Source organism: Vipera ursinii, assembly GCF_947247035.1.
Source record: "Vipera ursinii genome assembly, chromosome: 1".
Classification (NCBI taxonomy): Eukaryota; Metazoa; Chordata; class Lepidosauria; order Squamata; family Viperidae; genus Vipera; species Vipera ursinii.
This window is the reverse complement of record NC_139512.1, coordinates 3,878,826-3,906,434: the sequence shown is the minus strand read 5'-3', so window position 1 is coordinate 3,906,434 and position 27,609 is coordinate 3,878,826. Positions and strand designations below refer to the sequence as shown.

Here is a 27,609-nt window from a genome sequence, read left to right as displayed (position 1 = left end):
TTGGCATCTTTACCACATACAGGTAGTCCTCGACTTACGACCATAGCTGAGCTCAACATTTCTGTTGCTAAGTGGAACATTTGTTAAGTGATTCTTGTCCCATTTTACGACCTTTCCTGCCACATTTGTTAGGCCAATCACTGCAGTTGTTAAGTTAGTAACACGGTTATTAAGTAAATCTGGTTTCTCCATTGACTTTGCTTATCAGAAGGTTGCAAAAGCTGATCACGTGACCCCGGGACACTGTGGCCGTCATAAATATGAGTCAGTTGCCAAGCCTCTGATCACGTGCTGCAATGACTGTAAGTGTGAAAACTGGTAATAAGTCACTCTTTTTTAGTGTTGTTGTAATTTTAAACAGTCACTAAGTGAATGTTGTAAGTCGAGGACTACCTGTACAGTAGTTGAGTAGGTGAGGATTTCAAGAGTTTTGTCAAAACTTTTCTTTGATCCCATTCTAAGAATCTTCTAAGCCCCAAACCAGGAGCAGCATCACAATCTTGCACAAATTCTCTGCACAAAGACTAGTGTGAATTCATTACTTTTCCACTAGCATCCGCCCCAGCTGTGAAAACAGGATGCAAACAGAGGCTTCTCAATCTCACTTTGATTATTACTTATCTAGTCCAAGAAGGATTATACCGTATCTTATTTCAACATGTACAATGTGACTGTTAACTACATTTTCCCCTCACTAAACCCTTTACATACCTTTGGTAACAAATGGCATTGGGCTTTGTGAACCTGCCCAAGGCATGCTATGCAAATTATAGATTACCATCAGTGTTTTGAAGAGCCAAGGATTTAATCCTCCTCAAGCACGCACGTTGTTTTGTGTCCTGTTCAAAACCCACATACATACGCAGGTGGCACTTAATAGTTTTTTTAAAAACCCTCCAATCCCGATGACTGCGGTGATGTGTCCTTGGTGGGTTTTTCCCCCTTGGTGACAATACCATCTTTCTTCATGATGGGTTTGGGTAATTTTTTTTTTACTTCACAGTCTAACTTATAGCCTTGGTCTCTGACAACTGTAGTATTATTTGTTTGTTTGTTCATTAAATTTCTATGCTGCCCATCTCACCAATACAGCAACTCTGGGCAGCTTAAAATATAATAAAAAGTTAAAAAAAATACTGGAAAACAATTAAAATGAGAAAAATTGAATAGAAAAATTAAAAGCTAAAAACCAAGACAATGGGCAGCTTAGAAGTGGGGGTCTTCTCTACCTGGTCATCCACCCCCAATGTAGCAGGCCCCTTATTGAGGACCCAGGCCAAACGGCAGAGCCAAGTTTTTAAGTTCTTTTGGAAAGCCAGGAATGGGGGGGGGGGCAAACCCCACCTCCAATGGGAGTATATTCCAGAAGGTGGAAGCCACAGCAGAAAAGGCTCTCCTCCTGGATCCCACTAGCTGAAATTCTTTGGCCAACAGGATCCGAAGTAGGCCCTTCCTACTGGAACGAGTGGGGCAGGCTAGTAATAGTAGTAGTAGTAGCAGGAGCAGGAGCAGCAGTACTACTAGTAGTACACTAACAGATCTGACTCTGCTTCCCTCTGTTCAGCCCAAGCCAGATAGTAATGCTTCCTGCTAAGGCTTAGCTGTTTCAGGAATGAAATTTCAAGAACAGAAGGACAAATCTCAACCTCAATAACCATCCCCCTCCCCAATGCCATTTTTAATTCATTAAGAATAATAGCTTAGAACAAAGCTATGTCGTTTTTAAATAGTTCAGGACATTATTCGAAAGTAAAAAATAATTGCTGCCAGGCCCAAACACAAAAGAAAACAAAGCAAAACCTAAGTGCAATGGTGAATATTTCCATCAAGTATGAAAGTGAAGCTGTCGCTCAAAGACTGAGAGGGTACAATGTGGCTTAAACTTGTATTTTTTTTCAAATTTGGCAACATTAAAATGAGTGGCTTTGTGCTTCCAGAATTCAAGATGGCTGGGAGCTGAAGTCCACTCATCTTAAAGTTGTCAAGTTTGGAAAAAAAACACTGGCTTAAACTTTGTTGCTTGGGGATTCTGGAGAACAGCAGGTTGAAGAAATCTGGTTTTAAATATACCATTTAGAAAACATGTAAATACTTTCGTCTAGGTCTTGGGATAACTGAACAGAAACATGGAAGAGCTTGGGGCCTCTTGGTTGCACCGGTATTTCAAATAACTGCCACGTTCTTTCTCCTTGGGCTCAGAGAGTTGTCAACTAGGCTGAACAGAGGCATTGGGGACTTTCCACACCACGAGACAAAAGGCGACAGGAGTTATAACCCTGGCAGTTCCTTACCGGTCCTGGTTGTTGATTGGATGGGTCACAAGCCAATGAGACGAGGTCTTTCAGAGGGTCCTGTGGATTCAGATGAGGCGGGTACCTTATGGCTGTGTGCGGGAAGTAGGTGGAGGCCGCCTGGGGCAGGATCGAGGTGGTGGGAAAGTGCAGCGCAGAGGAGGGGTGGGGGCTTCGAGAGATACCTGCAGAGGGTGAGAGAGAGAGAGAGGAAACTGGGCGGCCTTCATCAAAAGCACACGCCCAGACCCTCCTGCTCCCGGGCACCTCTGCAGAAACGATTAGAAGGGCCTTCCTCCATCTTCCTCCTCCTCCTCCTCCTCACCTCTCCAGCTTCCATGGTCAAGACAGAAAATCCTACAGGAATCTCTCACTCCCGTTCATCTTTAGATCATGTACTGGATGTGAGGGGCCTATGTACCACCAACACTAACCTCTGGGGGGCAACATCTGGCCATTGGCCACACAGCCAGAACTGTTCTCTGATCCCACAAAATTTCACTGCTAGCATCAGAAAGGCAGTGGCACCTCCCCCTGAGCACTAAGACCCCAAAGTTCCTAGAATTCTGTTAAATCTTTACAAGTGCGGCTCTGCCGGCCTAAATTCTTAAAACCTAATCTTTTTCTTTTTTTCTTTTTTGCTTTTTACAAATACATCACATGCAACTTTTTCTGGGAAATTTTTGAGAGAATTTGAGTTGCCTGATAAACACTTAACTATTTTTTTTCTTAACTTCCACAAACTAATCGTATTCTGAAGAATTTTGGGGGAAAAAAAATAAATAGCCAAAATGATCTGTAAAAACCAATTCTACTCTATCCTTTGCCAGAAAGCTTCCTTCCCTTTACTTGGTGCCCTATAGATTACCGTGTTGATGGAACTTTAGTCCAACATATCTGGAGGGTGCCAAGTTAAGGAAGGCTGCCATTAATTTGGGCAATTCAACTCAGTTCTATAATAAAAACTATCCACTTGGTCTGCAGACACAGTTAAATTCAAAAGATGCTAAACAAATGTAATATTTTAGAGGAAAAGAAAAAAAAATTGGATGTAACGCAGAATCATATAACTATAAAATTGGACGGGACCTTAGAGGTCTTCTAGTCAACTCCCTGCCTCAAGTAATGAAACTACCAGAATTCACTCATTTCTGCAAGAGAGATCCAGTTTTCTTCTCATTTTGATAGCTAAAATGTTAGGTGCATGTATTAGTAGTCCTAAATTTATGACTGTTCATTAAATGAGGCTTGAAGTTACGGTAGCCTTGAAAAAGTGACCTGCTGTCAATGTTATCCCTGTCACATTATCCTGAAAGTCATTTGAACACAATTTGGGCCCTTGGCAACTGTTTCATAGTTATGACGGTTGCATTCTCTTGGGGTCACATGACTGCGATTTTCGACTCTCCCAACCAGCTTCCAACAAACCAAGTTACTTGGGGAAGCCAGATTCGCTTAACACCCGTGTGATTCACTTAATCACCACATGACTTGCTGAACAACTAGGGTAAAAACTGTTGTAAATAATCGGGTTCAGTCATGTGAGGACTCGCCTCGTGACCGCATCGCTTATCAACCAAAATTCTCTTCCCAATTGTGGTCATAAGTTGAAGACTACCTGTATAAGCAGTGGAGGAATGAATAGTTTAGCTAGCAGTCTTGCCCTCTTCCTATAGTTCATGAAGGCAAATTTCTATTTATTTGAATTATTGCATGGATAAAATCATATATTATGTGTACCTTCCATCACTGCCTTGAGGTTTCATTTTCATTTCTTTGTTTTGTTTTTTAAGTGCAAATAATTCTGGAAATTGAGAAAAGGGTGGTTCCCCGGAGACATAACAATCACCTTCCAGTTAAGGTTGTGTGCACAGCTGGATTCTGTTACAGAGTTCCGGGATAATTTCTTCCCAGAGTTAGACCCCTGAGAGGAATAGCTACATTTTTGCTGATTGCAGCAAGGAGGCTTCCAAAGCAATCTTTTCCTCTAATAAAGTTATATTTATCTTAACTCAGGCAGTTTCCTTTGATGGGGGCTGACCTATGCTATAGCATTAGCTGCTGAATCTAGTGTATTTTTGAACTCTTGCAGAACTATCGAATCTTCCATCCCATCTCCTAAAAGCATTCTGGCAATTGTTGCTTGGGAAGATTAATAGCAACTCTCCCTCGGAGAACTTCTGACAACGCAGCTTCTTCTCCTCTCTTCCCACATGTTGCTGAACTGCCATTCTTAGGAAGAAGGAATTACTATGAAAAAGAATAAGCAAGCAACCTTTTTATAATTAGATCCTTGAAACCTATGCCTACCCACGGGCTGTTCTAAAAATGGCAAACAGGCAGAACATAGGAAGGAAGGAAAATGAGGGGTTTGAATGCTCCCCTAGATGAGGAATTATTTTTTTTAAAAAAAGAAGCACAATAAGGAGATACTCATTTCTGATGTGCTGATTTTCCATGGAGATGTTTAAAAATAACCAACATTATTAACACTATCAGGGTCCCCTCCTAGACACTTGAAATAGTAAAACAAGGATTCCATAACAGGTCCGCATAATAATAATCATCCTTGCCCTTTGTAAGGCAGCTTACATACCACTGTGTACGGCAATGACAGGACGGTGATGCTGAGTGAACAGCCGGGGTGAAGTGTCTTGCGGAGATGGGCTGTTGAAGGGAGACTTGTCCATTTCTGTCTTTTTCACAGTTGGAGAGATGCCTGGACAAGAATTTGAGGAAGAGGCCTGTTATGATGTCACTGAAATAGTTGATTGCTGGCATCATTATGCCCCTCAAACCAGTGTTTCTCAACATTGGCCACTTTAAGGTGGGGGGACTTCAACTTCCAGAATTTCATAGCCAGCACTGCTGGCTGAGGGATTCTGGGAGTTGAAGTCCACCCACCTTAAAGTAGCCAAGGTTGAGAAACACGGCTCTAAACAAGGGGTTCCTAATCTTGGCAACTTTAAGACATGCAGATTTCAACTCCTAGAATTCCCCAGCCAGCCATGGGTGAAGAATTCTGGGAATTGAAGTCCACACATCTTAAAGTTGCCAAGATTGGGAACCCCTGGTTCAAACAATATTTCTGTTCTTTCTATACAGCTTGGAACGATCCTTTAACTACAGCAGCCATGTTTTTCAGACTTAACCAAGGGAAAAATCTTAGCTTTTCGAAGTCATTACTATCATTTACTGCAGTGCCCTGGACTTCCCAACTATAAAAAGGGACCAGTTGTCCTTCATGAAGCACAGTCCATGTATGTTACTTAGTTCTATCAAGCATGTATTGTTTTTCGTCACTTGGCATTATTCTTTCCCATGTTTGTGTAGCTCTCTCCTTATGGTTCATGAATGCCGAGCCACTATGAGCCAGCATTACCAGATACTGTTTAAGATTTATCTGTAGAAGTTTCTCTATTTTAATTTTTGACACATTGATGGAATGGAGTTTGCTCCTAGGTGGTTGTTTGGTGAATCCTACAAATGGGCTTCTAGCCTTTCCTATAAATATCAACCCCCCTCCCCTTTGTTTGTGTGCATGTCTGCGACAGGATGCAGTTAATCTCCTCTATATGATGACTCAGATTAATCTGGTCCAGTTGGTTTAGTCCTTTCTCAGACTCTCATTTGTAAGGATTTTACAGAACATCCAGGTCAGGATTGAAATTAAACCTCTTCTTGCAAAGCATTTAAACATATTTCTACTTGGGGAAGAAATAGGTGGGCACATTCCCCTTTTTTAATTCTTTGTCTAAATGCAGGCAAATAATAACCCACAACAATATTGGAGTGTTTATTGAATTGATCATTAAGCTAACCGATCAATTATTTTAAAAAATTCCTTTTGAATGAGAAAAAATAAAATACTTAATTTTTTAAAAAAAAAACACACCCCAATTTATAACATCTGCAAAAGGATAGCGTTTTTCTCAAACGAGCATGGAACCACCGAAAAGCCAGATTCACTTAATGACTGCAGTGATTCGCTTAATAATGATGGTAGAAAAGGCCCTAAAATTGGCGCCATTCACTTAATAGCTGCCTTGTTTAGCAATGGAAACTCATACATCGAGGACTACCTGTGGATAGCTTTCAGAAGCAGCCCTATGTACGCAGCTCAGAGAAACATATGTAAGATGAACAGCTGTATAAATTTACCAAATAAATAAATAAAAGATTAAAATACAGTGGACAACACATTCCCAAACAATAAGGTAATGGGATCAGAAGAAAATTAATTTTCCTCACTCTCCAAAGAAATTTTACAAAATCATAATGTTTGTTGATTTGCTGGCTAAGTATTTCCTAGCTGTTATCTATCAATATAGTTGATCTTCTGGCCTATCTCTTTATTCGGTAGTTCAGACAGCTCTGCAACAATTACACTGTGGGGGGTTGGTGCTCTCGGAGCTTGATCGTTTTCCTACAGACGTTTCAGTACCCAAACTAGGTAATATACAACATCAGTATGTTGACGATGTTACCTAGTTTGGGTAATGAACCAACTGCAAGAAAACAACCAAGCTCAGACAGCACCAAGGACCCCCTTATTTCAACCCTGAGCTACAAATATTATCTTTATGCATCATAATTACACTCTTCATGGGTGTTTATCTGAATCTGCAGGAATTAGATAAGATTCTGCTGAGTCCGGAGAAAGGGATGATATCTAAGTGCTATAAATTGTTGCTAACCAGGGTAGTAGGGGAGGAGGTGGTAAAAGACACGATGATTGCCTGGGGGAAGAATTTTGGTTATGCACTTCCACTTGAGAAATGGGAAGAGATTTGGTGGATTTATTTTTATTTATTTATTTATTTATTTTATTAATAAATAAAATTAATAAAATATTAATATGAGGCTGGTGGTTTCCACGTTGTATAAGGAGAACATATACAAAATGCTTTATAGATGGCATCTCCCTCCAGCTAGACTTTCCAAAATGTTCCCCGGATTGTCGGCCGATTGTTGGAAGTGTGGTAAAGGGATTGGCACGTATTATCACTTATGGTGGACATGTCTGGAAGTGGTTACATATTGGATGAGGATTCAAAAATGGATAGAGGAAATTACAGGGTGTTTAGTTGATCTTAAACCAGAGATGTATCTGCTTGGCTTCAGACCTGGAAGTATTAAGAGGGAAATATGGTATTTAGTTTTACATATCTTAACGGCGGTGAGGATTGGGTATGCTCAATTTTGGAAGGCAAATCATACCCCGCCGGATGAAGCTATAATTAGGAGAATACTTGATTGTGCAGAAGCAGATACATTGACCAAGAAGTTGAAGGGTAAAGAAGAGACACCAGCATTTCTATCATGGAATAAATGGTATATTTGGATGGATAAAGATTAAAAAAATGAGGGTGGTTTGGAGGTTGGTCAAAAATGAAGTGATATAGCTTTTGTTAATGAATAAGCTTTGGAGTTGGATAGTTATAAGAGACTTAATGAGTGGAATATAATTGTCAGTTTAGAAGTAGATATAATTTGAAATTTTTGAAATGGTTTTCAATTTTTCGATTTCTTCGTTTTCTGTATATTGTAAATGGTTTTTTTTGTCTTTGTTGGTGTATGGTGTGTTTTTAACACGAAATGTAAATAAAGATTTATTTATATATATAAAAAAAGAATTACACTCTTCACATGTTTGATGAAAGCACCTGGGGACCTGGGATGCTGGTTCTGAAACTAGGAAAAACAGGAAGCCGGCGAAAATGTTAAAACATTCTGTGAAGTGTCTCAAAGGTCCTTTTAAAAAAAACAAGCAACTAGACCAGAAGTCCCCAACCTTTTGGGCACCAGGGGCCGGTTCTGTAGAGAGAGGTTTTTTTCCGTGGACCGGAGGAGGTGTGGTTTTGTGCGTTGCCTGCATCCCACGGATGGGGCTTTGCTTGTTTGTGCGGACCGGTTGCTGGCATGCTGCAGCCCGGTACCAGTCCACAGACCAGGCGCTGGGAACCCCTGAACTAGCCGGGGTGTTGTTGTTTTTTCCCCTTGAGGAAGAAGAAAAAGACGCTTCTCTTCCAAGAACGTTCATCAGTTTTGACTGGCTGGTGGGTTGCTGGAAAGATAGGAAGGATAGAACCTATCCTTCCATTCCCCCCTCCCCCTCCAACCATCAAGTCACAACCGATGAAGCTTCTTTGATGAGAAGCGAAATGTCTTCTTCTTCTTCAACGAAAAAAAAATAGTCCAGTTGCCTTTTGAAAAGAAAAGAAAAAAAGGAACTTTGAGACAACTGTGACTGGGATGACTGAGAATCTCCACAGACATTATTTATCCTGCAAAGGCACTTGAACCAGCAGGGAGGCTAGGCCCATCTCCTGCACACTTACTCCCTTCCATGTCCTCCGTCCAGTTGCGGCTGCTACTTGTGGGGGAGCTAGGGGAAGCATAGTATTCGCCCCCAGGGCTGGTATCCAGATCATCCTCCATGGAGCCTGACTTATGCCGTTTACTCCTTATGGGGGGAAAAAAAGGAGAGATATGGTTTTAATAGCAGTTTAAATATAAGAATAACAACCTCATCTAACCATATCATTGTCTAACACAAGGGTCTTCAAACTTGGCCCTTTTATGACTTGTGGACTTCAACTCCCAGAATTCCTCAGCCAGCGTACCTGGCTGAGGAATTCTGGGAGTTGAAGTCAACAAGTCATAAAAGGGCCAAGTTTGAAGACCCCTGGTCTAACCCCTCTGCAAAACCAGCATAACCATTACAGCATAACCTCACCTTATGACCACAGTTGAGTCCCAAATTTCTGTTGTTAAGTGAGACATTTGTTAAGTGAGGTTTGCCCCATGTTTATGACCTTTCTTGCCACAGTTCTTAAGTGAATCACTGCAGTTGATAAGTTAGTAATATGGTTGTTAGGTGAATCTGACTTCAACATTGATTTTTCTTGTCAGAAGGTTGCAAAAGGGGATCACATGATAACAATGTATGAACCAATTGCCAAGCATCTCAATTTTGATCACATGATCATGGGGAGGCTACAAAGGATGTGTGAAAAGTGGCCATAACGTCACATTTTTCAGTGCCGTTGCAACTTCGAACAGTCACTAAATGAACTCTTGTAAGAAGGACTACCTGTATAGCCACCATGAAGGGCAACAGCTATCAAAGAAGCTAAATTTTGAAAGGAACTTCCTACTTTTTATACTTCATTGCTCTGGGTAATAATTCACTAAGTCCAAGAATTTAGGATTGCTCAGAGGAGCTTTACACGGTGGAATATGATTCAAAAGAGAGGCAAATGAGGTAAGAAAATCAAGGCAAAGTGAACAAACTGCAGTTATTCACTTAACACACTCCTAACACAGTGGAAGGAAAAATAAAGAAGTTAAGATGGAAGACGTTTCGAAGGATAGGTGTTTTAGTAGAGAACCTGGGCACAAGAAGTAAAAGAGAAAAAGAATTGATAGAACAGTAACATATTCAGATATATCAGTAGAGTAATTAAAAAGAAAAAGGTCATGGAGGGTTTCAGAAGCATCGAGGAGATCAAGAATGCCAAGATGGCAACTGTGATCATGTGACCAAAGTTCCCCATTCTCCCCACCCCACCCCCCGTCTCTCCCCCACAGTTTCTAGGTAAGGATCAGGAGTTTGTACAGGGTCTGGGGGTGAGTTGCAAATCAGAGTAGGGAATGAAGGAATGGCATTACAAAAAGGAAGAGTGTATTATCCCCCCTAGTCCAGGGATAGGCAAGCTTGGCTCTTTTATGACTCATGGATTTCAACTCCAAGAATTCCTGAGCCAGCCATGCTGAGGAGAAATGGAGAGGTTTCCAAGCTGAGCCATGCTGGCTCAGGAATTCTGGCAGTTGAAGTCCACGGGTCATAAAAGAGCCAAGGTTGCCTACCCCTGCCCTAGTTGAACACTGACTAATCTATTGCAACAATAGCTTTCCTCCTGGCAAGGAGGTGTAGAATTTATAAGCTTCTACATCTAGGATCCCTTCCTAGATGTGTTTTTGTCTTATGTTCTTTTCTCATCTAGTTTTGTTTTGTCTCCATTAACAGAGAGACAATTGATTAAAGACACAAAAGGTAAGAGTGTTCTCAGCAGGTCATGGCTACTTAGTGAAGAAAACTTTTCTCTAATTAAAAGGTGACACAGCATTCCTAAAGGCTGAGATTTTTTTTATTTTTTATTTTAATTCCATTAATATCCTGCCCTTCTCCGAAGACTCAGGGCGGCTTACAAGCTTAGCAGTAGCCTTCATTCTACGTATATGCCTGCTTATTAGGGCTTTCACACACACCCCAAGCGGCATTATTACAAAGTCAGCTTAATTGCCCCCCAACAATCTGGTAGCATTTTTGGCTTAAACAGTACGTCACAACATGAAGACCTTTACAATTTTAATTTCTGATCCTAAGAGCACAGTAGAAGCCGTTGTTTCCGTGATAGAGAAAGAGCTGTCAAATATTTCACCTTCTGCTTTCTCAAGCAATTTGCATCCCAGATGTTTGAGACATGTGGATGTGATGTGGTTGAATAAGTCAGGATCATGAGTCAGGTTGTTTAAGGAGTGAGAAAGGAAGGAGAAAAAGTGAAGCACAAAAGCTACAGCCTTCTAGCTTGAAACCCTACCTTTTACCTCAGTTAGAAGAGAGACTGCATTAAATCAAAATCAGAATAAGAGTTGGAAGGAACCTTGGAGGTCTTCTAGTCCAACCCCCTGCTCAAGCAGGAGATCCTATACCATTTCAAACAAGTGGCTATCCAGTCTCTTCTTAAAAATCATACATTGTCTGCATATACAGGAAGTCCTCAACTTACAACAGTTCATTTAGTGACCATTTGAAATTACAGTGCCACTGAAAAAAGTGACTGATCACTGTTTTTCCACACTTGCAAACATTGTAGCATCCCCATGGTCATAATTCGGATGTTTGGCAATTGGCTCATATTTCTGAAGGTTGCAAGGTCCCAGGGTCATGTGATCACCTTTTGGGACCTTCTGACAAGCAGTCAATGGGGAAACCAAATTCACTTAACAATTGTGTTACTAAGTTAACAACTGCAGTGATTCATTTAACAACTGTGGCAAAAAAAGGTCGAAAAATGGGGGTAAAACTCACCAAACAATTCTCTTGCTTAGCACCAGAAATTTTGGGTCGTACGTTGTGGACTACCTGTAACTAGAAAAGAATTTCTGGTTGCAAGAAATGGCTGGATGAAATCTTGAAGACCTGGATATGACCCAATTTTGTGTGACCTGGCAACCTTCCAATTCCATCCGTTGCATCCTCAGTGAGGTAAAGGTTTTATAAACACACACACACACACAGCTAGTTCAACACATGCACACAAAGGGGAAGTGAGAGAGAGTGAGTGTGTGTTAGTTTAGACTTACCCACTGGAGGAAGTGCTGGGGAGCGTCCGCCTCATCCCTGTACTAGAGGGATTCAGGTCGTATGCTAAGTGCCCTTGCAACTCTCCCAAAGAGAAATTTGGACCTGTGCCTGTCACCACTGGTGCTGTGAATGACAGAGGGAGAAGAACCATCAATACCATGAAGGGGATAATGAATGATTCATAAAATAATGATCCGGGATGGAATTCTCTGCTTCCATCAGTGGTGCTCTGTCAGAGATGTTTCCCAGCTATGGCAACTTTAAGATGGGTGGACTCCAACTCCCAGAATTCCCCAGCCAACACAGCTGGCTGGGAAATTCTGGAAGTTGAAGTTCACACATCTTAAAGTGGTTGAGGTTGAGAAACACTGAATTAGAGGGTCAGGTGGATGTGGGGAATACTGGGAGTTGAAGTCCATCCATCTTAAAGCTGTCAACGGAAACACTGGATTATGGAGTGAAGTGATGTGATATAGTAAAATAACTAGATGCTATCTATAAATATGCCCTATAAACATATTCCTACATATATACAATGTCACCCCAGCCGTTCTGTTTGTTAAACTACACATACCTAGTTCCCTCAATCATTCATTGTATGATTTAGTCTCCAGATCCTTTATCACCTTTGTTGTGCTTCTCTGCACTCTTCCTAGGGACTCAGCTTCTTTTTGTATCATGGTGACCAGAAATGGGTGCAGTTGTTCCAAGTGTGGTTGATCACGTGTAATAAGTTTGTGGCATATAGGAGCCCTTGACATGGGGACTGTTGCATTTTGAACCAACTGTGGTTTCTGAGGTTTTTTTAAGACAGCCCTATCTAGAGTGCATCGCCATTGTCAAACTGGATGGTGGTGAGAACATGAATCACTGCATGAACTTCTCCTGCATCAAGAAGCACCATACTTGGTGCAACAACCACAGCTGGACAAAAACCTTCTAGCCATGGCCTTCTCCTGCCCATCCAGAAGTAACCATCAATTCAGGAAGGTTCAAGTCACGAAATTAATTCCCTCAGGAGCAATGTCATTCCTTCAGAGACAACACTAGAGTTGGCAGGGAACATGGTATTGGAAACAGTAACTTCAGGAGATGATCAAGCTGAGTTCAAGGGAGGGATCAGCCTGGAGTCCCTACACCCCTGAAAGAAACCTATGTCCAAGCCCCCTTGAAGTCCTTTAATTTTCATCTGGCACCAATTCAACACTGATAGTAAGTAGATCAAATTCTTGTCTCCAAAGTGCTTTTTCCAAAAGGCAACTGGACATTCTTCGCCTTTTTCTTTGAAAACGTTTTGCTTCTCATTCAAGAAGCTCCTTCAGTTCTAATAGTTAGAACCGAAGAAGCTTCTTAGATGAGAAGTGAACCGTTTTCAAAGAAAAAAACCAAGGAAGTCCAGTTGCCTTTTGGAAAAAAGCACTTTTGTATAGTTTGCATGGAATACATTCACAGTACTTTTGAACTCTATCCTGGCTCCTGGTTTTGTGGGCCTGAAAGTAACTCCATCTCGCCTGGGTTCAGATTCAGCTTGTTTCCTCTCATCCAGAACCCAATAGCTTATCGAAAAAATGTCAATGGTATAGCCAGCTTGAGCATCACCAGTACATTGATGGTAGCACTATCTGGATCAACAGATGATTTTTCCCAGTAGCTGGGAAATACATATTAAAAGTAAAAATATATGTATAATTTTTAATAGAAATTTGTTAATGTTTACAATGAGGAAAAAGAATGGATTATATTAACAGTGGGGAAAATTAACAAATCTTACTTACACCTGCATTTCAAACAACGTAATATAATTGACAGAAGTAAGAATGAAATATAAAAAAAAATTAATGAGGATACAAGCTACTCACTCCGAGAAACTTGAATAAGTTCTGTGACACTGAACACACCTGACGTAACAAAATTCTCTTGGAAATCTGCTGCATCTGCAAAAGAGATTTTGGACTCATTCAGAAACTGCTACAATAATCAGGGTTTTTTTTCTGAATTGTTCAATGTTTTCAGTGTCAGGTTTTGACTTAAAGAAACTTATTATACTATAAATCAGGTAATTAGCATATAATCTTAAATATTCCAGACTGGATACTTTTTAAATAAACTCTTTTCTCAAATTTATTATTTATCCATTTTTTTAGACTAGAAAGAACAAGAGTCTATGAAAGCAGCCAGCCAAGGAAGCTTGACCCTAAAATAATTTAAAATTATATAATAGCCACTGGCTATGTCAGTTTTGGATGATCGAATAATAGTTTTAACAGCATCAGGTTGAAGAACGTCTTTATATAAAAAGTACTGAACTGAAGTGGTTTTTACAAACTGGCTGTCAGTGCCCTTCTGAAACTCATTTATGTTTGTACTGATGTCTGTATTTAACTGTGACATGATTGGTTCTATTGATAGGTTTCCTCATTTGTCTATCCATCTTAAAGTTGCCAAAGTTGAGAAACACAGATTTAGAGATTTGCTGACCGAGGCTGGGTGAGGATGTTCATTCCATGTTGTCTTCAAGGCTGTGGTAGAGTAGGATTTGGTTTGGAATAAATCAAGAGGTTTGTTTTTTTTACTAAATTAAAAAGGTGAGAAGAGACAGAACAGGACCCCAAACCAATCCTATTTCTAAGCCTGCCTTGAAGTGCTTCTCCATTACTAATTCATTTCCTGATTGGATCAACCCTTGAGAGAAGCCATCCTTCCATCAGCCTGTTCCAGGGTACCATCCCACCTAATTCTTTCAGGATTTGTACTGCAGGTCCAGGGAACCACAGACCGACGGCTTCAAACATTCACCCACACCTTTCCTCTGTCCTTTTTTTGCTGTTGCTCACCCAGCGTGATTATGGGTTTACTATCCTCCTGGTCAGAACCGATTCCCGTCCTGGGACTGCTGCTTTGATCTGAATCTGAAAAGAAAAGAATTGTGCATTATATTTTACAGCTCTACACAACCGGGGCCTACACACATACATTTGCCTTCTTTTTGGTGTGGTTTTGGTTTTTTTTTCCAAAAATTGATTACAACTACTGAGAAACGTAGAACAACATTCAAGGCTGGCTGACCAAAACACAATGTCAGAATTTCATTAGACAAAGGTGGCTTTTTCAGACAGCCACTAACTTTGGGAGACAAGAACATGCGTTCAAGAGTTAGTTTTAATATTATGTTTTTGCTGTAAGGCAGACATGTCAAACACAAGGCCCGGGGGCCGGATCTGGCCTGCGAAGTGGTTTTATGTGGCCCCTGAAGCCATCCTGGAAACAGTGAGGGAACGGCCCCCACTGCCTTGGCCCTGGCCCAGAGACCCTCCTTCTGCCAGAGACCCTCAGATCTGTCCCACTCCTGCCCAGGCCCCCATAGGCACCCTTGATGCGAACGATGTAGAGCTGGCCATGCCCACCCAGTAGGCCATACGCACTCTAGCCACGCCCACCCAGTAGGCCATACGCACTCTAGCCACACCCACCCAGTAGGCCACGCCCACCCAGGCCACACCCACCCGGCCCCCTGAGGGCAACCGCAATGCTGATGCGGCCCTCAATGAAATTGAGTTTGACACCCCTGCTGTAAGGGAAAAAGATTTGTGTAAAGTTGGGAAGGGGGTCGGGTCTCCTGCCTGATAAACTCTTCTTATAACTTGTGGAATTTTAATACTAGACACTTTGACTTAGAACACAGAACATAGAATCATAGGGCTGGATGGGACCTTGGAGGTGGTTCTATAGCCCACGCCCCTGCGCCCTTAGAACATCCCAATCAAATGGATTTCCAGTCTATTTGTGAAAATCTCTAGTGATAGAGTACCCATAATTCCAGGAGGCAAGCTGTTCCATTGATTCATTGTTCTCCTTGTCAGAAAATTTCTCCTTACTTCTAGGTTGGATCTCTCTTTGATGAGCTTCCACCCGTTACTTCTTGTCCTGCCCCCTAGTGCTTTGGGGTCAAGCTCTTCTTCTCTGTGTGAGCCCCTTTTGGGTGATGGCAAAGGAAGGTCACTGGCTGGGTCACCTCAGGCCACCATGCACTCCTCTTGGTAGCAACCTTTGCTAAGATTCTCGGTCTTCCTTCATTAAGGTAAAGATGAACAGAGGCCGACCACAAGTCCAGGCCCTACTAGGTTGCCACAGCAACCACCAAACATTAATGGGTGCTTGGAGTAATGTAATTTTTGCAGTAATGGCTGCCCTCCTCCCCATAATCAGCCTTCCCTTGACAGCACTCACTTTGCAGCCCGGGTGGGTGATTAACGAGCCGCCAATGCAGATGAAGCGTCTCCCTCCTCGGCTTCCCTTCTCTTCCTTTCCTGGACTCTCAGCCACGCAGGCAACACCTGACCTCAGAACTCTGTTGGCGCCACTAATGCCAGGCATGTGATGCCACTGCGGAACCTAACCCCCGTGCCGTCTATTTGAGCATGATGAAATAAACATTGCCCATTGATGCAATCCTCTCCCCGTAGAGATGGGGAATACATGGGACTGTCTTAGGCTTCATTAGCTCTTTGTCCTGCAAGATTGGGTAGAGATAAGATTCCGATGTGTCTGAGAGAAATTTGGTACAGGGCAGCAATGACGTTTCGGATTCTGCTTTCAAGAGTAGCATTATCCAGGAATCCTTTCCTGGAGAAATCAAGTTGCTGAAAAGGAAGGAGCTTGATGGAAGGAGGGAGACAGCAGAAAATAATTTTTGTGTAAAGGAATTTGTGCGGGCTCTTTGGTTCTGATCGTGCTCAGAGACTCTTTTTCTTAATGCTCAAATCATGGGCTATTCCACAGGGCACTTTGGGGCAACTCCTAGACCGGTGCCACCTCCCACTGTCCCTGGTGTCACCCTTCAGCAGCTGAGTTGATTTTCGTAGGGGCTTCACAGGCTGAAATCTCAAATTGCAGGACTTCCATTTTGAAATCTGATGTGCTGAATTCCATGGAGTTGGTGGAAACTCCCTCTTGGAACTGCCTCCTTAGTTCCATGGCTCTTTTTCCTACTCTAAGCTGCAATGCTTCCAAAATGCCATGAAATTCTCATAACTGCACTCCAGGGATTTTGGAGTGGTTTCTCCCCATTCCCTTCCCCCAAGGGCCCCTCTCCAAAACTCATGGATGGTGAAAAAATGGTAAGAGATGAGGGAGTTGGCCATTTTTTTAAGCATACTTCTACATGTGGCTAAAGGGACAGCAAGTTGTAACTGGCCATTGTTGTAAGGGCTGTGGTGAGTACGACTAGAAGCTGTTGAGAGAATAAATGCAGGGTTTTCAGGCTGATGAGAGTGGCTGTGTAAAAATGTCCATACAGGTAGTCCTTGACTTATGACCACAATTGAGGCCAAAATATCCACTGCTAACTAAGGCAGTTGTTAACTGAGTTTTGCCCTATTTTATGACCTTTTTGCCACAGTTAAGGGTATCGCTGCAGTTGTTAAGTAAATATGTGGTTGTTAAGCAAATCTGGATTCCCCTTGACTTTGCTTGTCAGAAGCCAGCTGGGAAGGTTGCAAATGGTGATCTCATGATCACAGAATACTGCAACTGTCATAAAAACATACCAATTACCAAGTGGACGAATTTTGATCATGTAACCATGGGGATGCCACCAGGATTGTAAGTGTGAAAGATGGTAATAAATCTCTTTTTTCAATGCTGTTGTACCTTTGCACGGTCTCTAAACGAAGTCAAGGACTACCTATAATCTGCTATCTGAGCCATTGTTTTGCAGCAAGATCTAGGTGGTAGGTCAGAAGACTGCAGTAAAGAATAAAATAGAGCTTCTTGTAAGTTTGAAACTTGCCGATTACTCAGATGGTAGCAATATGCTGACTGGGGAATTCTGGGAGTTGTAGTCCACACATCTTAAAGTCACCAAGGTTGGGAAATCCCGTCTTACGCCGCCGTCATTTAAAAAAAAAACCCTGCATGCAGTCTTCTGAATGAAAAGCATAAATTCTCCTCCTAATGCGGCAGCATTCGCACTGCATCATTCTTGCACAGGCCCTGCTCTTACTACATCTAACTAATTCCCTTCTCAAAGGAAATGCACTACGCACACAGTCAGGTGCCCTTTTTGCTCTCCAAAAGAACTTTATTTAAACAGAGAGGAGAAATGCTGATGCTCAGGGTAGGACCATCAAAAGGAATGACCCTTTTTCAAAACCATGCAAAAATTGGCAGGCTTAGATGAGGGGAGGTGATTAGATAACTCTGGAAGTTCCTTTGAACGTGACCAGTTCTGAATCAAAGGCAAAAGCTGGACCACTGGACTTGAGGAAGGAGCCAGAGGGACAGGCAGTAGAAGCGAAGGCCATTGAAACAAAACCCTCCTCTTCCACCCTTCCCACCTCCTGCTTTCCCTTCCTCATCAGAAATACAACTCACGCCTCACATGGGCTACATCCCAGAACTCCTCGTTCTCTCTCTCTCTCTCTCTCTGCTTTTCATCTTATCTAAAAATAATCAAGCTTGTTGGGCACTCCGTGCAGACGCTGAGGTCAGCACTATAGGTTCCTACTAGCATCCTGGATTAGCCAACCCACCACCTCCTCCTTCCAATTGAGTCTCTTTTTACTTTCTCCCCATTGCATGAACACACACACACACACACACACACACACACACACACACATCTCTTTCTTATGCAGCAACCCTTGGCTAGAATCCACACGTCCCTGAATATCCTTGATGCAGCCAGGAACATTTTAAAGTGTCTTTTTATTATTCCATCCCCCTCCCCAAAATGAGTGTCTGTGTGTGTGTGTGTGTGTGTAAAAGTGAGAGAGATGCCTGAGCTGCTCCAGTTCACCTGACCCAGCCGATTTCCCCAAGATTCTAGTATGTTTTTTATTCCTATCATTATTCTTATGATCTACATACAGTATAATAACAGCAAAGTCATTCTAATTGCACAGGTAGTCCTCGACTTACAGCCACAATTGAGCCCAAAATTTTTGTTGCTAAGCAAAGACAGTTGTTAAGTGAGTTTTGCTCCATTTTACAACTTACTTTTCACAGTTGTTAAGTGAATCACTGAAGTTGTTGTTAAGCTAGTAACACGGTTGATAAATGAATTTGGCTCCCCCAACATCTTTGCTTGTCATAAGATTGCAAAAGGTTAGGGTGACCCCAAGACACTGCAACCATTACAAATAAGACCCAGTTGCCCAGTGTCTGAATTTTGATCATGTGACCACGGGAATGCTGCACCGTAAGTGTGAAAAACAGTCATAAGTCACTTTTTTCAGTGCCGTTGTAACTTCGAACGGTCACTTAACCAAATGTGTTATAAGTCGAGGACTACCTGTATAGACTTGCACATTTGCCAAATAGAGCACCAGGAGGAATATCACAATTCAGCTGTGAAGGGTGGGGGAAGGAGAAGGAGCACCAACTCAGTGAGAGATAAGTGTGCATAATGACTACAGAATCATACCAATATGTTACATGAAATGTGTGGATAAAAATATAGCTAGTGAATTGAAAATTAAAGTATTCCTTGTTTAGTAACAATTGGGACCAGCAACGTGCATTATGTGAAGCAGTCATTAAGTGAAACCATGATGTAGTTATGATTTTACTTCAGTTTTCCTAGGCTTTGCAGACCTGCAAACATGCAAGGACTGGTCAAAATGTTACTTTTCCATCACCATCATAACTGTGAAGGTTGCTATACAAGGCAGTTGCTAAATGAGGACTACCTGACTTATACCATTGATGAGCCTCATTGTAGCTTTTAGAGTTCCTCATTGCACCACAGAAATTTGGTAGCCCTTCTTCTTTCTCAATTTATAAATTCTCAATTTATAAAGGCAAATCAGTCTTTTAATATAGTTTACGGGGAACTCCTTGTCCAATTGTTTATGTTTTAATTTTTTTTCTGCTCTGCCCCATCCACAATAATGTCATAGTGCTCTTTCTGGCCAGAAAACAACAGCGTTGTCCATAAGGCTCTGAAAAAAAGCCAACTGTGATTGAAAACTCACTTAAATCCCTTACTGTGGAAATCCATAAACATTATACAGTAGTGATGTAAAAGCCAGGTCTTAAAAGAAGCACTAAATAATAAATCAAGCAAGAAATGAGCAAATGCTAAAATTGAGATTGTAAACAATAAGCTTGGATAAAATAAGTAAAACCAAAAAGTATAACTATCCCTTGATCCAAAAATTAGTGCAAGAGAAATTACTGAAAAAGTGTACTGTAGCAATATACAGGCGGTCCTCGATTTAGAACAGTTCATTCAGTGATTGTTTAAAGTTACTATGGCAATGAAAAAAGTGATGTATGACCATTTTTCACACTTACGACCACTGTAGCATCTCCATGGTCACGTGATCAAAATACCAATGCTTGGCTCATATTTATGACGGTTGCAGTGTCCTGGGGTCACGTGATCACATTTGCGACCTTCTGACAAGCAAAGTCAATGGGAAATCCAGAGTCACTTAACAGCCGTCTTACTAACTTAACACTTGCAGTGATTCATTTAACATCTGTGGCAAGAAAGGCCATAAAATGGGGCAAAATTCATTTAACAGCTGTCTCACTTAGCAACAGAAATGTTGTGCTCAATTATGACTGTAAGTCGAGAACTACCTATATCATGATTTGGAAAGTGTTTCCCATAGTGATGTAAGCATTTGGAATACTAAACTATACAAGCAGCTTCCCAGTTTCCTAAATTATGTTTAGCATAGAGGAAGCAGAATGAAAGGAGGTCCCTTACACCCCAATTTCCCTATCTGCGTGAGTAATGCATGAAACATTTGCTGTTAGCATTACTTCTGAAATTGTCATCCAAACTAGCTGCCAGTCGGCTAAGCAAAGGCATTCAGTTTTCTTCCACAGCTGCAGGGGCCGAGCAAACCCCACTGCCAACTGTTTCTGAACTCTTCCTGCCCATGTGGTTGGGGTGGAGCATGCTACTACAGTTAGCACAGCATGATAGGATCTCAGAAGCCCTGTAGGTAATTAAAATGTTGACCGGTACCATGATGCTCACACCATCCCTAAGTACAGAAAATATTGCTTATTTATTTGTTTGTTTGTTTGTTTTGTTAGTTTTATTTATTTATTTATTTATTTAATAGGCTGCCCATCTTACCTCAAGGTAACTCTGGGCCAGCTTACAATAACAAAATATAAAAACTATATAAACTAGAAACACAGATATGTTAATACAAAAGCCAAAGACTGCGGTCCAATTAGAAAATTGGGAAGGCAGGAGCGGGATGGGGTTGTTGTTAATCAATCAACCTGTTCTGTACCAGCGTACTACCGGCCCTGCAGAAAAGGCAGGGACAGCCCCTTTACAAAAAGGCAAGAGGCTGGAACTAAGCCTGCCAAATTTATTGACACAAAACAGAGCAAACAGAGCAAAACAAAAACACAAACCATGAAACAGGTGCTATTCAAACGGTTGCCTTCAGCAAACCAGCCCTCCCACACATTCCCCTTTTAAACAGGTCAAGGCGTGGCTTCTCTCTGCCTCCTTCCAAGGTGCCCCATTGCCTTCCTCTGTTTACTCCTGATTGACTGCCTCCTGCGTCGGCCGTCCTTGAACAGGGCCAGCTGTGGGTCATCTTCATCCACGCTGTCAGGCTCACACAGCTGGGTCTGCGTTGTAACCAGATGGGAGGGGCCTGGCTGAGGGCTCTGCGAAGCCTCAGGGCTGTTCTCTGCAGGCTCTCCAACACCCCCCTCCTCCTCCTCTGAATCGTCCGACCCAACTGCTGAACCCACAGGCTGACCCTGAATCACAACACAACCACCTCCACTGTGATGCTTCCCCATTGGAGCCCTAAGCCAACTGGCATAGCCAGGTCTTTAGGCTCTTACTGAAATTCGGGGGGGAGGGCTGGGGTCAACCTCACTCGGGTGGGGGGGCAAGGTGTTCCAGTGTGCAAGTGCAATGTCAGACAAGGCCCTTCTCCTGGACCCCGCCAGCTCAGGCTGATGGGACTGCAGCATGCCTCCTCTGCTGACACAGATGGGATGAGCCAATCCCAGTGAGATCAGATGGTCCCTCAAATTTTACAATTTTTCAAGGCAAGGGTGATGCCTTAATATTGGAAGGGATCCAGTATTGGCACTACTTTGCCAGTCTGTCTGTCATGGATAAGTCACAGGCAAGAGACAATAGGTGCAGAGGAGGAGATTCTGTGCTTCAAATCTTTGGCTTAGGACTCTGGTATGAATCAGCCTGGATTCTTGGCATTCCTGATGCACAATTTGATATGATAGGGTGGATGGAGGTATAAATGCATCTTAGAAAGTTAATGGGGTATGCTTAGGTCTAGGAATATAAAGAACTAAACTGCTTTTTAGAAAAATGATGGCTAAACTGGACCCGTGCCAATCGGGTTTCAGGCCCGGGTACAGCATGGAGACGGCATTGGCCGCGCTGGTGGATGATCTCTGGAGGGCCCGGGATAGGGGTTATTCCTCTGTCCTGGTCCCATTAGATCTCTCAGCGGCTTTTGATACCATCGACCATGGTATCCTGCTGCGATGTCTCGAGGGGTTGGGAGTGGGAGGCACCGTTTTACGGTGGTTCTCCTCCTACCTCTCGGGCCGTTCACAGTCGGTGTTGGCAGGGGGGCAGAGGTCGACCCCGAGACCCCTCACTTGTGGGGTGCGTCAGTGGTCGGTACTCTCGCCCCTCCTGTTCAACATCTATATGAAGCCGCTGGGTGAGATCATCCGTGGTTTCGGGGTGAGGTATCATCAATATGCTGATGATACCCAGCTTTTCATCTCTACCCCGAACCAGCCCAGTGATGCCCTCGAGGTGATGTCCCGTTGCCTGGAAGCAGTACGACTCTGGATGGGGAAGAACAGGCTCCAACTCAACCTGGCCAAGACCGAGTAGCTATACGTACCGGCATCTCGGGTAATCCAGGATATTCCATTTGGTTATAGGGGGAGAGGTGTTACCCTCCGTTGAAAGGGCGCGCAACTTAGGCGTCCTCCTGGATGCATGACTCAGTTTAGAAGATCATATAGGAGTCGTGGCCAGGGGGGCATTTGTCCAGTTTTGCCTGGTGCACCAGTTGCACCCCTATCTGGACCGAGATGCCCTACGTACAGTTACTCATGCGCTCGTTACCTCCCATATAGACAACTGCAATGCTCTCTACATGGGACTGCCCTTGAAGACCACCCGAAGGCTTCAACTGGTGCAGAATGCGGCTGCGCGGGTTGTGATGGGAGCGTCCCGATACTCCCATATTACACCCCTCCTGTGTGAGCTGCATTGATTACCGGTTGTCCTCTGGGTGAGATTTAAGGTGCTGGTTCTTACCTATAAAGCCCTACATGGCTTAGGTCTGGGATATTTGCAGGACTGTCTGCGGCCAGGAACGACTGCCCATCACCCTGTGCATTCTACCTCTCAAGATCTAGAAGGGCACTTTCATTTTCAGATTGTATTCTTTTAGCTTGTCCTTTTTAAAAAAAATAAATCCTGTTTAAGACTCCCTCTAGATGGCTTAATTTAAAACTTTAATGCAATAAGAAACCTCCTCAGGGTGCCATTGGCCAGACAATGTCGACTGGCGACCCCCAGGGGGAGGGCCTTCTCTGTGGGGGCACCTGCCCTTTGGAATCAACTCCCCTTGGAGCTCCAGATGGCCCCGGATCTCCGTTCCTTTCGTCGCGACCTTAAAACATGGCTTTTTCAACAGGCTGACCTGGACTGATGGAAGGGAGGTTTTCTTGATTTTGTTTTATTGTGTTTTTAATTGGACTATTTATGGGATAATTTTCTTTAATACCTTTTAATGTTTGTATTTTGTGTTTTTATCGTTGTTAGCCGCCCTGAGTCCTTTGGGAGATAGGGCGGCATACAAATCCAATCAATCAATCAATCAATCAATCAATAAACCTGGAAGACAAATAGAAAAATGCTACAGTATCATTTGCTACCTCTTGGGGGTGATGGATATTGTAATCCAGGACTTCTAATCTAGAAAATGCCGGATTGGCAAATAATGTTGTTTTTAAAGAGAATTTTAATGTTTGTTTTAGGGGATTATAGTTTCTCAATGATGTCCATGTAAAAATGGCAGGGAACCATGGTGACTGTCAGTTTTCAACCGTCATGGCCAGTGACTTCCTCATCTTTTCTACTGGATTGCAACTCTTCTCCACTGACTGAGATCAAAACAACACTAATACCTTTTCTGTACTAAATTCTGATTTAAGTAGTTCAAGTGATCTGTTAAGGTTCTCTACCTCTCAAGATCTAGAAGGGCACTTTCGTTTTCAGATTTTATTCTTTTAGCTTGTCCTTTTTTAAAAAATATATCCTGTTTAAGACTCCCTCTAGATGGCTTAATTTAAAAGTTTAATGCAATAAGAAATGCTAGTACACAAAGAAGAGTTCTTTCTACTTCAAAGGCCAAAATGACCATGTTTGTTTGTGGTTTTAATGTATTACTGTATTGTTCTTTTGCTTTAATTGCAAGCTGTTTACATTTATTGGTGAACTGGCAGGTCTAAAAATTTAAAGGAAGGAAAATCAAGAAAGGGGAAGGTAGATTACAATACTAGACAACAATTCTGTAATGGCTGGACCTATTTTTTTTTTAAATTTGCATTGCCTCATCAGTTGAAAATTCATTTTGCCTTATACTATTTGTAGGAATTAATTCCTCGCCTAGCCACTGATGCACACCATTGTATATGAAAACACAAAATCCAATCCTGGACTTGCCAAATTTGCCTCCAGTCAGCTTCCCCCTGCAAAATCCTTTGGTGCATTTGCTTTTTAAAAAAATAAAATAAGTGGTTCAAAAATGTTGTTGAGGCAAAGAAGTCCCAGGTTCCTCTGCCAGCCAAAAAGGTCTACCTCAGCAATGGTGGTTTTTCTCACCCGTCCTTTAAAGTCTGGGCCAGTATTTTCCTTTATCCGAGCTGATACTTGGCTGCAGAAACTGGGCCCAAGCCAGGTATCTGCATGCCAAATACTTTTTCCCTGCCATCTTTCTCTATCTCACTCATACACACACACACACACACACACACACACCCTCCTGTCCCTTGCACGGCCATTGCTCCCTCTCCCTGCTGCCAGCTCGGCCATTGGCATTTCACTCGGCTGTCTCTGCCCGATCTTCCAAACCGAGAGTCACCCCAGTCAAAACAAGAAGCGGCAGCCTTGCCAATCAGCCTGGTGGCATTTCCACATTTCCCTCTCTCGCACACGGTTCCAAAAGAGGAATTTGGAAGTACGCTTTCTCACCATGCTGCAAAGAAACTTTCGCTAGGCTAGGAGTGGCTTTTGGTCAGCCTCCCTTGCCACGCAAAAGAGAGTTCCGTGCCGGAGAAATTCATCCTTCATTTCATTTATGGGGGATGATCATTAAAACCCACCAAATGAGGATGTTCTTAGGGAAGAATTTCAGGCAGCAGCTCCCCAGTTCATATCACGGCCATTTTGTGTGCCCCCCACATGCCAGTCTTTCCCCAATGTGGCCATTTTGTGCCGAGTTAAGATTCCCAATGAGGGAAGCAGTCAAATGGAGCCTCGAGGCTTGCAAGAAAAAAAAACTCTCTGCAAATATACAATACATATGCACACAGATTAAAAAAAATGTTCTTGTTGTATCAAGGCTGGGGAAAAAAATTCCATCCTCTACCCCTCCGTATAATTTTCCCCACAACTTGAGGAAACTTTTTTTTGTAAAAAAAATTGGTTTTCCACTGATCCTGACAAATAAGCAAACAAATAAAAAAGGCATCCACTTGAAGTAAGCGAAAGCATTTTTAAAGCAATGCATGCATAATATTCTCTGTTTTTCTCTCCCCCACACATACATTTTGCAATCCAATCTTTTCGTGTCCACAGCAAGTTGGAAATCAATAATTGTTTTTACACAGAAACAGGAGAAGAAGAAATGAGACGGGAAGAAAAACGCAAAGTTTGCAACAGAATAAACCAGAAAAGAAAAGAACATGCAGTTCATAGGCTGTTTACTTAAATGGAATTTTGGCTCTTGCAAGCTGGTTTTGTTTTGTTTTTTAAATAAATTCTCTCCAGGCCCCCAATCTTCCCCGCCTGCTCCTTTTCTCCAATTTCCCCTCTCCACGCACACTTCCATTCCCCGGCGGCCATTTTGAAGGCAGAAAAGCACAATTATATGTGCTGCCTCTCTTGCTCCAAAAAGTTTATTTTCCTTCTTTCCCCTCTTGGCAGCCATCTTTTTGAAAAAGTGCCGTGAATTTCTCCAGCTGTCCTGCAGAAAAATAGCATAGCAGCCAAAGAGAGGAAAGGGTGCCAGGGCAGAGGTGGCAAATCTTCCCTCCTTATCCTTTTTATTTTTAAATTTAGCATGAAGCCACTATCTTTGGCAAAGGAGGAAAGCACACCTCCCAGAAGTGTCTGTGAAACGGGAGTGACTTGTCTGAACTCAAAGACAATCTGAAAAGCCAGCAGAAATGGATTAGAGTTAGACAAGAGAGGAAAAAAGGCTGTTACTTCTCTGTTGTACGGCACACACAACAGGCACATTTTTGCTCAGGCTTACAAAGTGATTTCCCCTCCTTTCTCTCCTAGTGTTATTTGCAAAAGTTTTGCTTTTTTCCCCAAACAATTTTCTCACCCACTTGATTGTCAGAAAATTGTTCACAATAGAAATCAGCCAAAACATGCAGCCTAGTTTTGGGGTTGGTGTGAAAAAGTATACCGTAAGCCAGGAATTGAAGATCTTCAATTTAAGGATCAGGGTACAAGTTTTGATTAGAGGTCTTAAAACCTCTTGTGGGCCAAAGAGTTGACAGGATCACACATTTATTCATTTCTGGTGCCCACAAATAAGTAAGAGGCCAGTAAGATCATGGGCGTTAGGCATGAACCCTCTATGTTGACATATGTATTATTAGCATGTGTTGCAGGGTAGTGCAACAGGGTAGAAAGAGCAATGCACACATGCACAAACATCTACCATTCATTCCTCTGCACGGAAGGACACAAGGCATTTAAGAAACATTTTATCTTCATATTTTGTGTTCTGTTGATTTCGTTATAATTCCTTTGTTTGATTGTTGTGAGTTGTCCTGAGTCACTGAGAGAAGGGCGACATATAAGTTTAATATTTTTTATTATTATTATTACCTCCTGCACCCCAACAGGAGTGTATCACACTGGATAGGGTTAAGAGAAGACACCCCCCACACACACCTCTCCCAGTGTGCATCTTGCTCTCTTCCTCCCCATCTTTTAATTATAAATTATTATGGTTCACTGAATACTACTACTACTACTACTATTATTATTATTATTATTATTATTATTATTATTATTATTATTATTATTATTAATTGTGTAATGTTTTACTGGCTTTTCATTCGTAAGCTGCTCAGAATCACCTCTGAGCAAAAAGGGTAGCATACAAGTCTAATAAATAAATAAAAAATATATAAAATGAATTCATTTGAACATGCTTGTGAGAAAGGGACATTAAGGAAACAAGGTAAAGGAACGGAAAAAGTTCTGCTTTGAACTTCAGGTTCAAAATTGGAATAAAAGGAGAGAGAAGAAAGTAGAATCATTGTTTCTCCCCCCACCCCACAGGAATAGCAAAACTATCCAGAAGGCCTGTAAAAATAATTTTCGGCATAGTGCCTGGGATTAATGCTACCTTTGCAAAATCTGATTGCCAAATAGATCTTGAGGAATAGAAGTGTAGGCGGCTGGTAAGCTCCTGATAACGTCTTGATCATATATTATTAAAGCCAAGGGCAGGTGAGAGATAGATTGAGATATATGAAAATATTATTTTCATTATATCTGCAGGATCAGTGCTTCTGATGACTGACATTCACATTTTTGTTTCTGACATGAGAATTAATCTAAATAGGTTTCCTGGGCTGTATGCAGCAAATTCCACTTTTCTAACTAACAGAACGTACTCTTAATCTAAAAGTGATTTCATATCACTCACTTCAAAGAAA

General features: G+C 42.2%; 1 protein-coding gene and 1 long non-coding RNA gene across 4 annotated transcripts in view; one reads left to right on the top strand and one right to left on the bottom strand.

The window, feature by feature from the left end:
- The window catches only part of NFIC (nuclear factor I C), a 177,949-nt gene that overhangs the window by 22,428 nt on the left and 127,912 nt on the right, over nt 1–27,609 (bottom strand). For all 3 annotated transcript variants that reach the window (XM_083349806.1, XM_083349805.1, XM_083349804.1), the window contains 6 exons: nt 14,499–14,573; nt 13,524–13,598; nt 11,664–11,787; nt 8,633–8,757; nt 4,888–5,010; nt 2,292–2,476 (listed from right to left, as the gene is read on the bottom strand). In XM_083349806.1, coding sequence (XP_083205932.1) covers nt 2,292–2,476; nt 4,888–5,010; nt 8,633–8,757; nt 11,664–11,787; nt 13,524–13,598; nt 14,499–14,573 — 707 coding nt within the window. The remainder of the gene's footprint in view (nt 1–2,291; nt 2,477–4,887; nt 5,011–8,632; nt 8,758–11,663; nt 11,788–13,523; nt 13,599–14,498; nt 14,574–27,609) is intronic.
- Nucleotides 1–27,609, top strand: part of LOC310632811 — a 269,935-nt gene that overhangs the window by 144,270 nt on the left and 98,056 nt on the right. The gene's annotated exons all lie outside the window — the stretch shown is intronic.